Genomic DNA, 15,018 nt, shown 5'->3' with positions numbered 1-15,018 from the left:
AATGTAGGACCACATGCTAAGCATTTACAACAGGAAGCGTTTTTGGAATGGAACTTTTTAGGTATTCCACATACTTAAGGGTTGTTGAACCTATGGTCCACTAGTGTTATGGATGGGCAGTAAGGTGAGGTGAAAGAATAAACCTGTTAATATTAGATTCAAAAACTTTCAGAATGTACTTTTTTTTTTTTAGGAAACAACAAGGTAAGCTCTTTGAGAGAACATCAGCAGAATTACCAAATGAAGAGGTGGAAAAATTTGTTCTTTGCATTTGGAGTTTAACTGTGAAACATTTTTCTGAAGGTGGGGTACAGAAGCAAAATATTTTGGTGATTGACAGTTGTAGAATCCATCCTTTTATGATCATTTATCAGTTTCCAGGTGGCAGAAGTTCATTAGTGATTGATTTCTCCATTACTTTGACAGAAAAGGCAAATAAATTTTCACATAACATAATCTATATAACTGTTTCATTAATATGTTCAATGTAAATCTTAGATGGGAAAATCAGAAACAATCTAAACAAGGGGAAAAAAAATCATAGAAATCATGAGGATAGTTGTACATGCACTTCTTATATTCCCAAACATGGGAGATTAGCTGTGTGTATTGCTCCACAGGACAAGAAATTAATACTAGGTTGCAATCAATGGTGAAGAAGAAATCAAGGGTGCTTCATCTCTTCCTCACCAGAATGACTAAGATTGAGTGATATTTGGGTTGCCAAGCAAACAGTTTAGATGATGTATTTGCTGGTGATGTCTTGATACCTCTAACTTCTGGATCACTGCAGTTGGAAAAGGAAAGCCAGCTGGAATTGTGAACATTAAAATATCTGAGGAAGAAGACCTCAGTACTGAGGGAAAAGGGAGAAACCAAGATTTAAAGAAGATTAATTAAATTTAGAACATTTATGATTAAACATTCAATTTTATCCATTTGTTAGTTGCTTTAAAACTGTCTGTCATCACTCTTCATATATATATCTGCTGCATGATTTAAATTTAGTTTAAGATCAGAGTTTTTAGTAGAAGTTATTGACAATACTAAGCATTTGCTAAAAATGTGTTACTTGTAAATCATTAACTTGTAAAAGCATTAATAGTAATTATCATTCAATTCAAGTAATGAAATTGTTAGTTAGAATGAGCTGCAAGCAACAAGTGGTTTTTTTACATAAATTTCATTAAAGAAATATGAGCAGAACTAACATACCTCTGCAGTACCTCCTTCTCTTATAATGTCCAAACACTGACCTTCAACCTCTCGTTTAATGGCATACACTCTGCCATGCGGAACTCGTCTAACAATAAACTCCACCTACACAGTAAATTATTAGTTAAGATTAGATCATTACTGCATCCTCTAAATAAACAAATAACAGGATACAGATTACTATGGTACAATGCAACTTATCAAAATTAACTGCAGTAATTCACCATCTGACAGAAAGAATGTATAATGTTCAGTAGATGAAAAATCTAAATAAATCGCAAACTCTTAATATCTGAAAAAAGTTTAGAAAATATAATAATCAAAAAAAGAACCAAAGATTTCATTTCACCAATATTAAAGGAGACTGAAATAGAGGATATAAAAGATCCAATTTAATTAACAGCCAAAGAAATAACAGAAACTTTGAAAGTTTCTGAAAATTGATCAGGGAGATTGTGAGAATACAATCTTCAGCATCAGAGTTGCCTTAACATACACTGCTTAAAAGATGCTAGCACTACTCATGCTTCTGTACAGTCAGATTTTATTAGTGCTTTTGACAAAAATTTCACTGGCTTGATAACTGTTTCTCTTTCTTTTAATGACTTGACAAATTCCACTACTTCCTCCCTACTAAAATCATCCATAATTATTTCATCTTATAGTTATAAGTTAGATATTTAGAATTTGATTAATTGAATTAAGATTAACATTCTTTAACACTGCTAAAGAACTCAGAAAATTAATGAAGTACTCAGCTGAAATATCAGTTATGCATTAAAACAATACACGTAAATGAATCTGGTATTATTTCATTCAGGCATTTCATTTGCATTGAAGGAAGTGCTTCTGGCCTACTTTTTCAAGCCTTATTGTCTGTGTTCCTTACTTTCATTACATCTTGATGTAGTTATGTTTTGCATTTGAAGAAACTATGAAACGTATTCTTCTCATTTTCAGAGGCATATCTTGAATAAAAAATAAATAAATCCACAATGCCCAAGTTTTGTTATCTGTGTACTGCATTCATCAGTCAACTTAGGTATGGCTGCTAATGCAAAACTTTTTTTTAAAAGCAGTTTACCTCTGAATGTTAATTTGCCTGAAATTTTTATCATAAAAATATCCTCTTTCTTTTGTTAACTTTTTTGATTATGTCTTTCTGAATTTATATATGTTCTAATATATAATTATTTAATTAGACATGAAACAGCTGAGAGGACTGGTTCCATTTTCATTCATGCTTTCTTATATCTTATGGCAATTATGAGAAATATAAAAAATATATAAAAAATAAAAAATATAAATAAATAGATCTCTGGAAAACCTCTGTAGTTCAGTAACAACTGGTTTTGTTTTTTTTCATTTCCTCATATGGAAATGAAATTTTTTTCATTCAAGTCACACAAATTTAGCAAGAGCATACACACAACTGATACACAGAGGATTCTAAAGACAGGATTAATCACCCTATCAGAGTTTCAATTGGGTTTTTAAGAAGTGCAGTTACTTGGCCATGAGAGGTCACTAAGTGGAAGATGAAATGTTAAGGGTAAGATGAAACAAAATAAATCTCTAGTAGCTAATGCATTTTATAAAAGTTGCTAGAGGGGAAAAAAAAACAGAATTAGAGAGGATAAAAACTGGGTATTCTAGCAAAGCCTATAATTATTCTACAGTCAAAAGAGAAGGTCATTCAGAATTCACAGATTCAAATGTTTACAATTCTCTGTAGCTCAAATGATAAAGAAAATACCCTTCAGAAAAATGGTTTAAATACTATTTAGGATGCAAAGAACCTTTATGAAGGCTTTTCAACTGAAGATGAGTTAAATAGTCTCATAAATGTGATAGGGCATTCTCCTTTGGAAACTTAAGTTTTTGATTATGCAAGACAGGCAAACCAGCTAGTAATACACATGACTGATAGATATAACAGACTATGGAGAGAGGATTAACTGCCATATCATAGAATTATTAAATTTCTTGAAATCCAAATTACTTGACCACTGAGCCATTAATGCATAAGGGAACGTGGTTGTTCATTAGTTCAAATTTGTGCATAAAAACTATATAAGTATGTAAACTTGACCAGTTCATGAATATTTGACTAAAGTTTGTAAGGCAGAACAATGGAATAAGTTGATAACATTTATTTTAATTGGCAACATGTTTCATCCTGATTTCACAGGATTTCTTCAGGTGTAAATATACAAACTAGTAGACAAAACAGTAAGGACTAACACAGGTGACAACCACTATGTAGTTATAGAAGAGGCTGATGTTTTTTTAAATATTTCTAATTGTTCAGAATGTTCTGCATGTTTATGCATTCACATGAACATGTTTGACTAATGAAGGCTAGGATGTACTCAGATAAGCTAATACCTTGGTTAATATTTAGATGCTTAAGATTTCTCTTAAGATTTAGAATGCTATTTCCAAAGATCCCCAGATTTTTCTCTCTGTTGTATCATAGCAACGGTGTAACAGTTCCGATTTATCCCATAAAACTAGATGTCTCATTTACGAAGCGTCTTGCGGGTCAGTTGAAGAGAGTACATGTCATGACAAAACTGAGTCTTCATTTTTATGGTATTCAATATCTCAAACATGTTCTTAAATGCATTGTTCAATTGATTTTTCTGTCTGTTCATAGTAAGATGACTGGCAATCGCACCATGGGCAATAAACACTCGGATACTGAAGTGGGCTATGTTTAAGTTTTGCAGATCAGAGCAGCGATCTAGTCTTCATAAAGGGAGTAAATACTACTTTGATTTTGTATTTCTTAAGTACTTTTGCTAGTTTTATGGAAATAGAACTAATATATAGGAGCATGATGAATCCTCTGTTTTTGTCTTCATTTCCAGACTACTCATGTCACTTGAGTAGTCTGGAAATGATGTGGTCATTATATCCATTTTGGAGGAAGGTGTTTCTTAAATGCTGAAGTTCTTTGGCTAGTTCGTCCTTGTCAGTGATGAGTCGGCAGGCTCTTGCTCCCAGTGTGGAAATAATATCCAATTTTTAAGGTCTATAATGATGGGACAAAGCATATAGATATCTGTCAGTATGTGCATTAAATACAGAGACTTTTAATATATCTGATTCCTTAGTAGAAGGTTCAGAAATGGGAGTGAACCATTAGATTCTAATTCATAGATGAATTTAATGTTAGGATGTTGATGATTCAGGTACTCATGAAAAAGCAGAAGCGAAGATATTCCATGGTTCCAGACTAAGAATACATCATCAATGTACCTTTTCCATAATTTTGGTTTATGATGGTATTCTTCTAGGGCCTTGTTTTCAAATGCTTCCATATAAAGATTTGCTAAAACTGGTGAAAGAGGAGTGGCTATGGCTAGACCAGAGTTTTGTTTTTTGAATATTGTATTTTTATATTTGAAGTATCCACACGAAATACAGTTTTTGAGGAGTGTCATAACCTTCTTAGAGAATTTATCTTGCAGCAGTGGAAGTAGATCAACAGTAGACACATTTGTAAACAAATTAACTACATCAAAGCTTGCTAAAATGTCATGTTCATCAAGGATAACACACACACACACACGAGTTGAAAATTGGTAAATTTTCAACTCCTGTATATATGACTAAGCAGGATAGGATATATGGAGATCCATAATAACCAACTTTCTGGGTGGTGACAACACTTCATGGAATAAGGGCGGTCTCAAAATATGATTTTGTTTCTCTTTCTAAAAACAGAAATTTTCATTCCTGTAACTTTAAGTTTCACTGTTGATGAGATACAAGCAGTTCAAACTGTAACTATCGAATAATTAACAAGATCATTAATTTCTTACGCTTTATCAGATTAGTTCTGCTGACATAAATGTTATCTGATGATAGCAATGACTTCCTATCCATACCAGAAGGTTCATTATCCATCAGCACCATATCATTTTAAAGTAACTGTTATAGCAGTTTCAACAATATCAAATGTCCTAATCCATACCAAAAATGTTCATCAATCAAGCATCAAGCACCACTATTTATTGATGTTGGCAAAAAGTGAATCATTGGTTTTATGGCAGATTCTAAGTTTGAATACAATAGAAAATGTTTGTTTTTCATTACAAACAAAAAAACAGAGATATTAATTAAACAGAGATAATTTGTCACATGATCTTTAAGCTCTCTCTCCAAATCAGCAGCAATTTTTAAAATTCAGGACCAGCCACTCAAACCCAATGAGTCTAACTTCACGAGATGTGTAACAGTGAGAAAAAGTTTTTTTTCCATCATCATCATCATCAAATTCCTGCCATGTACCCTCCAGGGGGTGTACGGGGTATGATAGTACTACATCATTACTAACTTCCTATCTACAATTTTCCTCAAAATCAGTCTGTTACTTGTCAAGACTCCAACATTATCAGATCTTATATTTCTATCGTCTAAGGCACTTTGTACAGTATCAATCCACCTATATCTTGGTCTTCCTCTGGGTCGTTTTCCTGCCAACCTGGCTGAGAACACTTGTTTTGCTAATCTTTCCTTGCCCATTCTGTTTAAGGGACCATACCACCTGAGATTAGCTCTGCTAACACATTCCTGGATGCTGACAATGTCAAGTTCTTTCCTAATATCCTCATTTTTAATATGATATTGCCATTGATGCCATCTGTTCACACCTATAATCTTTCTCAGGACTCTCATATCTGCGGTCTCTAGTCTTTGGTCATGTGTTTTACTTCTGACCCAGCTCTCAGATCCATAAGTTAAAACTGGTTTGAACACTGTCTTGTATACAGCTAATTTAGTGTTCTGACTAATTTCTCTCTTATTCCATATAAACTTATTCAATCGACTCACCACCATACCAGTTTTGCTGATTCTGTTGTCTATTTCTATATTTAATTTACCATCTTCACAAAAAATCGTGCCTAAGTAACTGAAATGTTTTACTTGTTCCACAGGTTCTCCATTCACAACACAGTTGATATTTTCAATGATTCTGCCTATTTTCATTGTCTTTGTCTTTTTATTGCTGACCTTCATACCATATCTATTACAACAGTTATTCAATTTAGTCAGGGAATCTTGCAGACTTGTAGCAGATTTATTTAAAAGTATAACATCATCCGCATAAAGCAAAGAGCTGACATTAATATCTCCAATTTTGATATCATGTTTAATACCTATATGGATCATAATGTGATCCATATAGATAATGAATAACAGAGGGGATAATGTACATCCTTGTTTCACACCAGATTTAACATTAAACCATCTTCCTGTACTTCCTTCAATTCTAACTGCTGACTTACAACTCAAATAAAGACTAAGTATTGCTTGATATAATGCCCCATTGACACCATATAACTGTAGCGTATTGAATAGCTTCACTTTTGGCACCTTGTTACTTTTTCCAAATCGACAAAACTTAAATATAGATCTTTGATAAATTCCCATGCTTTCTCGACTATTTGTCGTAAAGTGAAGATTGATCCTGACAGCCTCTATTTGGCCTGAATCCAGCTTGTTCTTCACCAAGCTTTTCTTCCACAGTTCTTCTCAACCGTTTCTCAAGTATACTTGCATAGATATTGCCAGCAACACTCAGTTGGAAAATACCTCTGCAATTCTCACATTCAGTTTTATTTCCCATTTTATATATGGGTACTATGAGAGCTCTACTCCAATCATCAGGAATTCGTCTCTCTCTCCAAGCTTTCTGAACTATGCAGTGCAGCCACTGTAAGACTTTTATACCACCATACTTCGGCATTTCTGGTCGAATATCATCTACTCCTGCTGTCTTTCAACATTTCAAGCTTCTGATGGTTTTTTCTTCTTCAAGTATGGATAGGTATTCCTGACTGCATGCCTGGTCAGTGTTTTTTACCACTGTGCTGTCATCACTGCTTGTTTCATTTAGCAGTTTTTCAAAGTAATTACTCCATACTTCAAGGATACCTTTTTCTCCCATTTTCATTTCACCTTTATCATATCTAACTCCTCTTGCAGCACTCTTTCCTCCATTCCTAAGCTTCTTCAACAACCTCCAGAATACTTTACCATTTTGGCAAGAATATTTTCTATATTCTTGCCAAAGTCCTCCCATGATTTTTGTTTAGCTAGTTTTAAACAGTGTTTAGCATTCTTGCATTTGTCTCTGTATTCTCTAAGAGCACAAGCTGACTTATTTGCTAGGAGCATTTGATATGCTTTCTTCTTTTCCTTCACTGCCTCTTTAACTTCCTGTGTCCACCATGGAGTTCTGATTTTTCAATCCTTGCAGACAACCTCACCACATGCCTCTCTAGCTGAATCAATCAGGGCATTCTTCAAGGCTTGCCACTGAATTTCCAAGGTTTGAGATTCAGTGGCAAGTTCTCAAACTCTTTCATTTTTTCTTCAATAATCTTTGTGTATTTTAGTCTACAGTTCACGTCTGAGAGCTGCTCAACTTTTATTCACTTTAAAACTTTCTTACATGTTATTCTTTTCAATATGAAATCAATTTTATCCTGCTCAAGACTAAACAGTGATCACTTCCAATTTCAAATCCTCTGTACACTATGGTGTCCTGCACCAGGGAGAAAACATCACTATCAACAATAACATAGTCAATGAGACTTTTCTTATTCCTTGCCTCTTCTCTCCATGTGAATTTGTGCACATTTTTAGGTTGGAACATGGTGTTAGTATTAACCAGTCCATGTCCTGAGCAGAAATCCAACAAATATTTGCCATTATTATTAGCTTTGCTCTTTTCTCCAAATTTTCCCAAAATATTTTTGTATGTCTCACAATCATTTCCTACTCTGCTATTTAGATCCCCAACAAGGACCAACTTTTCCTTTTTCATTGTGTCAGTTGCTTTTTCTAACGCCTCAAAAAATTCCTCCACTTCTACCTTAGTAGAACCTTCTGTGGGACCATAGGCACAAATAAGTCTCATTGTCCAGTTCCCCGTTCTCATATTTGTCCACATTACTCTACTTGAGACTGACAGCCATTCAAGAAGATTAGCCTCGTATTTTGTGTTGAATACTATGGCTACTCCTTGTTTTCCTTGATTGTCATTGCCTGAATATAGCATTTTGTATTTATTGCTCAGAAAGATCTCACCAGTTTTTGTCTTTTTTGTTTCAGTCATCCCTATTATGTCGATTTGGTACTTATCTAATTCCTCAGCTAGCCCCATTTCTTTGCTATTCAGGCTTCTTATGTTGATAGTACTGATCTTTAACTCTGGTGATGTTGAGTTGGGGTTTGTTTTCAGATTTGTTCCAGTAGCTGACTTTTCGCTGTTTGCTTTGGTTCCCTGGCGAAAACAACGTTGCCTTGTTTAACCAGGCAACGCCACAGCCAGCATGAAATTTTGTCATGTTGTACCATCATTTTTATTTTGGTTTAACCAATAAGAATACAATTTGGTCGGCTAAATCCCAAATTGCCAGCCCATCCTCGTTCGTTCAGTATCCAAGTAGATACCCAACAGGGTGCACTACGAGAACGTGAGGATTGGACATTAGGTCAGAAGCCCTGGTCGGTTCTCTGCATTACTTTAACGTCTATGTGGTGTTCTGTTCTCAGTTATACAGCTTTGACCCTTAAAGCACCCCAGTTTTTTTTTTTTTTTTTTTTTTTAATATCTTGGTCATCTATTTCATATTCAGAGTAACAAAAGCAAGCAGTTCTCATCACACAAGTGACAATTGCTGCTTAACACTTATAAACAAACTACAAACAGAACAAAAGCAGACCACTATCTTTCTTTGGATACTTCTCCAGATGAGGAACATGTTGAAATTAATGTCTAGTACATTAACAACATGGAAAATATTGAACAATTCATAATATATTAGCTATACTCTCTACTAGTGTTGTGTGCTTGTCCTCTAAATCCTTCTTCTCATACTGCAATGAATATGCTAACAAACAAGCAAGCTAACATATCTGTAGTAAGGAGCATTTGAAATGGACACATCATGAATGTGTATGTGTGTAATGCATTATACTAACTAGAAATGCAAATCTGAAAACACATCCCAAATCAGCATCACCAGAGCTAAAGATCGGTACTATTAACATAAAGGCGTGAATGGCAAAGAAATGAAGCTAGCTGAGGAATTAGATAAGTACCAGATCGACATAATAGGGGTGCTGAAACAAAAACGACAACACTAGTGAGATCTTTCTGAGTAATAAATACAAATGTTATATTCAGGCAATAACAATCAAGGAAAAGAAGGAGTAGCCATAGTACTCAAAACTAAATATGAGGCTAATCTTCTTGAAGGGCAGTCCGTCTCAAGTAGAGTGATGTGGGCAAATATGAGAATGGGGAACTGGACAATGCGACTTATTTGTGCCTATGGTCACACAGAAGGTTCTGCTAAGATAGAAGTGGAGGAATTTTTTGATGCTTTAGAAAAAGCAACTGACAATGATAAAGGAAAAGTTGGTCCTTGTTGGGGATATAAATAACAGAGTAGGAAATGATTGTCAGACACAAAAATATTTTGGGAAAATTTGGAGAAAAGAGCAAAGCTAATAATAATGGCAAATACCTGATGGATTTCTGCTCAGGACATGGACTGGTTAATACTAACACCATGTTTCAACATAAAAATGTGCACAAATTCACATGGAGAGAAGAGGCAAGGAATAAGAAAAGTCTCATTCACTATGTTATTGTTGATAATGATGTTTTCTCCCTGGTGCATATTGAAAAGAATAACATGTAAGAAAGTTTTAAGCGAATAAAAGTTGAGCAGCTCTCAGATGTGAACTGTAGACTAAAATACATAAAGATTATTGAAGAAAAAATGAAAGAATTTGAGAACAGAAACCAAACTTTGGATATTCAGTGGTAAGCCTTGAAGAAAACCCTGATTGATTCAGCCAGAGAGGCATGTGGTGAGGTTGTCTGCAAAGAGAGAAAAATCAGAACTCCATGGTTGACACGGGAAGTTAAAGAGGCAGTGAAAGAAAAGAAGAAAGCATATCAAAAGTTCCTGGCAAATAAGACAGCTTGTGCTCTTAGAGAATACAGAAACAAATGTAAGAAAGCTAAATACTGTGTAAAACTAGCTAAACAAAAATCATGGGAGGATTTTGGCAAGAACATAGAAAATGAATAACAAGAAGGTGGTAAGATATTCTGGAGGTTGTTGAAGAGGTTTAGAAATGGATTAAAGAGTACTGTAAAAGGAGTTAGAGATGATAAAGGCGAAATGAAAATGGGAGAAAAAGATATCCTTGAAGTATGGAGTAATTACTTCGAAAAATTGCTACATGAAACAAGCAGTGATGACAGCACAGTGGTAAAAAACACTCAACAGGCATACAGTCAGGCCATACTTGAAATAGAAAAACCCATCAAAAGCCTGAAATATGGAAAGGCAGCAGGAATAGATGATATTCAACCAGAAAATACTGAAGTATGGTGGTATAAAAGTCTTACAGTGGCTGCACTGCATAGTTCAGAATGCCTGGAGAGAGGGACGAATTACTGATGATTGGATTAGAGCTCTCATAGTACCCATATATAAAAAGGGAAATAAAACTAAATGTGAGAATTACAGAGGTATTTCCCTACTGAGTGTGGCTGTCAGGATCAGATCTTCACTTTACGACAAATAGTTGAGAAAGCATGGGAATATAACAAAGATCTGTATTTAAGTTTTGTCGATTTGGAAAAGGCATATGACAAGGTACCAAGAGAGAAGCTATTCAACACACTACAGTTATATGGTGTCAATGGGGCATTATATCAAGCAATACTTTATCTTTATTTGAGTTGCAAGTCTGCAGTTAGAATTGAAGGAAGTACAGGAAGATGGTTTAATGTTAAATTTGGTGTGAGACAAGGATGTACATTATCCCCTCTGTTAATCATTATCTATATGGATCACATTATGAAGGAAAGTGGTATTAAACATGATATCAGAATTGGAGATGTTAATCTATGCTCTTTGCTTTATGCGGATGATGTTATACTTCTAAATAAATCCGCTACAAGTCTGCAAGAGTCTCTGACTAAATTGAATAGCTGTTGTAATTGATATGGTATGAAGGTCAGCAATAAAAAGACAAAGACAATGAAAATAGGCAGAATCATTGAAAATGTCAATGATTTTGCCTTGTGAATTCTGTATTGTGAATGGAGAACCTGTGGAACAAGTAAAACATTTCAGCTATTTAGGCACCATTTTTAGTGAAGATGGTAAATTAAATATAGAAATAGACAACAGAATCAGCAAAGCTGGTATGGTGGGAAATCAATTGAATAAATTCATATGGAATAAGAGAGAAATTAGTCGGAACACTAAATTAGCTGTATATAAGACAGTGTTCAAACCAGTTTTAACTTATGGATCTGAGAGCTGGGTCAGAAGTAAAACACTTTACAAAAAACTAGAGACCACAGATATGAGAGTCCTGAGAAAGATTAGAGACGTGAACAGATGGCATCAATGGTAATATCATATTAAAAATGAGGATATTAGGAAACAACTTAACATTGTCAGCATCCAGGAATGCGTTAGCAGAGTTAATCTCAGGTGGTATGGTCACTTAAACAGAATGGGCGAGGAAAGATTAGCATAACAAGTGTTCTCTGCCAGGTTGGCAGCAAAACGATCCAGAGGAAGACCAAGATATAGGTGGATTGATACGGTACAAAGTGCCTTAGACGATAGAAATATAAGATCTGATAATGTTGGAGTTTTGACAAGTAACATACCAATTTGGAGGAAAATTGTAGATAGGAAGTTAGTAATGTTGTAAATTTTTCATGTAGTACTATCATATCCTGTACACCCCTTGAGGGTATATGTCAGGAATTTGATGATGATGGGCAATGCAATGCATAAAATGTCTAAAATCTGTGTGCGCCAGTTATTTATTTTTATTTTTTATTTTTTTTTACTGTGCTTTGATGAATGCTGGGTAGAAAACCAATGAAATATTAGTAAGTTTAAAAAATTTATTTTCTCTCTCTCTTGGTGTTTATACCGTGAAACACTATTATGAATAATAAACAACATCTAAGCATTTCAAATACGTAACCTCTTTTTTTTTTTTTTTTTTTTTTTTTTTTTAAGTCACTGACTCCTTGAAAGCTATAATGAAAATCAATGCAAGTCATTTCTGTTTGATGAAATGGAACAGAAATGATGCTAAATACATGGTTTCATCTCTTATCTCTAGAGAGCTGGCCCTTATTTGTTTTTTATTCTATGTCCTTGACATGTTCTGACAAGTATATCTTTCATGACTGGCCTGTTTGCTCCACATAGCATATTCAATGAACAAATGTTTTTATGCACTCCTGATATCACTTCCTGATAACAAAGAAATATTTCTCCTCTACATTTTTGTTTTTCATGTCTGTCATTTTTTTAAAGAGGCCTTTTTTCTGATGTTCTCTACTTTTTTTTTTTTTTAATTATAATAATTTTATGGAAGGAATTTTATATAAGACTGAGGTGTGTGAGCTTGTCTCCATTGTTCTCTCTCCTCAGTTCTGATGTTATATGTCCTGTTTTTGCAGGATGGTTATAATATCTATTTCTGTAATAGTGGTGGTGGGAATCTACACGAAGGTATTTTCCTATGTACATTAACTTTCTATAGACTGAACAGCTGAGTTTATCTGTTCACAAATTTCTAAGAGTGTCTAAAAAGGCAGGTATCTGTTTACTGATTTAATGGTAAACTTTATATGGGGATGAATATTGTTAAGGTGACTGGCAAAGTCCTGTAGCTGTTCTACCAAACTAAGTCATATGATGAAAATGTAGCATAGTCAAAGCTTTATTGTAGCTTTTCATTCCTCCATGTCACCGCAGTTAGCCTAGTGGCTTTGCGCTTCGCAACCATATGCCTGGGGAAGGAGTGTCCTAGGTTTGATTCCCGTCAACGATGTGAGGAGCTCAAGGATCTTTCTCAGCCATAGCCAAGTCTTGGATGTGGACAGCAGGGTTTTTTCCACCAGTTTATCTGGTGTTTTTCATCCTACAAGTAGGCAAACCGGTCTGAGGACACACACACATGGATTAAAGTCAGGAATACTGACCCAGCCTTAGGTCTGATTCATCAGCGTATGCTGGTTCCTGAGCCCGGATAAAATTTGGGGGGGGAACTAGATGGTACCGTGAACTTCCATAAAAAGGGGGGAATGCTGTATCATCACACGGAATTTATTTTTATTCCTCCATGACCTGTTTTTTCAAACTCTAACCCTGGGGGGGGCTACAGGGTATGACAAACCTATCAAGGTATTCCAAGAACAGGACTAAAAGCAGAGATACTAACCTACTGACCCAGTGCTAGCCTTCTTCCTGCTTATAGTATTTGTCCTGACAGGGCAAAACAGGTTAATGCGATAAACTATTTCTGCTAGTGTTAATGGGCTTGTCACTATCTCTCTGCTTTACAACCAGTTGATAGACTGGTTGAAAAACAGGCTCTGACAGACTACAAAGTTACAACCAATACTTTGGCTATGCTATGGAGACAAAAATTTTCATCATCTTAACAACATTCATCTTCGTATAAAGTTTAGGACTGAATTAAAAAACATCACATCGCTGCCTTTTTTTAGACACTCTCCTAGATGTCTTCAAGCAAAATAAACTGATGTATTCAGTCCAGAATGCCAACAAGGAAGATACTTTCATGCAAACCTCCCCACCACCATAATAATTTTATGGAAGGATGAGACTGAGGTGTGTGAGTTTGTCTCCTTTATTGTCTCCATCTGTCACAGAAAATCATCATCATCATCAAATTCCTGCCATGTACCCTCAAAGGGTGTACAGGATATGATAGTACTACATGAAAAAAATTACATCATTATTAATTTCCTATCTACAATTTTCCTCCAAATCAGTCTGTTACTTGTCAAGACTCCAACATTATCAGATCTTATATTTCTATCGTCTAAAGCACTTTGTATCGTATCAATCCACCTATATCTTGGCCTTCCTCAGGGTCGTTTTGCTGCCACCCTGGCAGAGAACACTTGTTTTGCTAATCTTTCCTCGCCCATTCTATTTAAGTGACCATACCACCTGAGATTAGCTCTGCTAACGCATTCCTGGATGCTGACAATGTCAAGTTCTTTCCTAATATCCTCGTTTTTAATATGATATTGCCATTGTTGCCATCTGTTCACGCCTATAATCTTTCTCAGGACTCTCATATCTGTGGTCTCTAGTCTTTGTTCAAGTGTTTTACTTCTGACCCAGCTCTCAGATCCATAAGTTAAAACTGGTTTGAACACTGTCTTGTATACAGCTAATTTAGTGTTCCGACTAATTTCTCTCTTATTCCATATGAATTTATTCAATTGACTTCCCACCATACAAGCTTTGCTGATTCTGTTGTCTATTTCTATATTTAATTTACCATCTTCAGTAAAAATCGTGCCTAAATAGCTGAAATGTTTTACTTGTTCCACAGGTTCTCCATTCACAACACAGTTGACATTTTCAATGATTCTGCCTATTTTCATTGTCTTTGTCTTTTTATTGCTGACCTTCATACCATATCTATTACAACAGCTATTCAATTTAGTCAGAGAATCTTGCAGACTTGTAGCAGATTTATTTAGAAGTATAACATCATCTGCATAAAGCAAAGAGCTGACATTAACATCTCCAATTTTGATATCATGTTTAATACCACTTTCCTTCATAATGTGATCCATATAGATAATGAATAACAGAGGGGATAATGTACATCCTTGTCTCACACCAGATTTAACATTAAACCATCTTCCTGTACTTCCTTCAATTCTGACTGCTGACTTACAAC

At 34.9% G+C, this 15,018-nt stretch overlaps 1 protein-coding gene across 1 annotated transcript in view; it reads right to left on the bottom strand.

The window, feature by feature from the left end:
- The window catches only part of LOC150107192 (uncharacterized), a 177,089-nt gene that overhangs the window by 32,312 nt on the left and 129,759 nt on the right, over window positions 1–15,018 (bottom strand). The window contains exon 9 of the mRNA XM_090391051.1: window positions 1,216–1,320. Within this exon, the coding sequence (XP_090247177.1) occupies window positions 1,216–1,320 (105 nt within the window). The remainder of the gene's footprint in view (window positions 1–1,215; window positions 1,321–15,018) is intronic.

The sequence above is a fragment of the Typopeltis vanoorti genome, chromosome 4 (assembly GCF_054136105.1).
Source record: "Typopeltis vanoorti isolate ZY-2024b chromosome 4, IOZ_Tvanoo_1.0, whole genome shotgun sequence".
Lineage (NCBI taxonomy): Eukaryota > Metazoa > Arthropoda > Arachnida > Uropygi > Thelyphonidae > Typopeltis > Typopeltis vanoorti.
The sequence above is the reverse complement of the archived record's forward strand: the minus strand, read 5'-3'. Positions and strand labels throughout refer to the sequence as shown.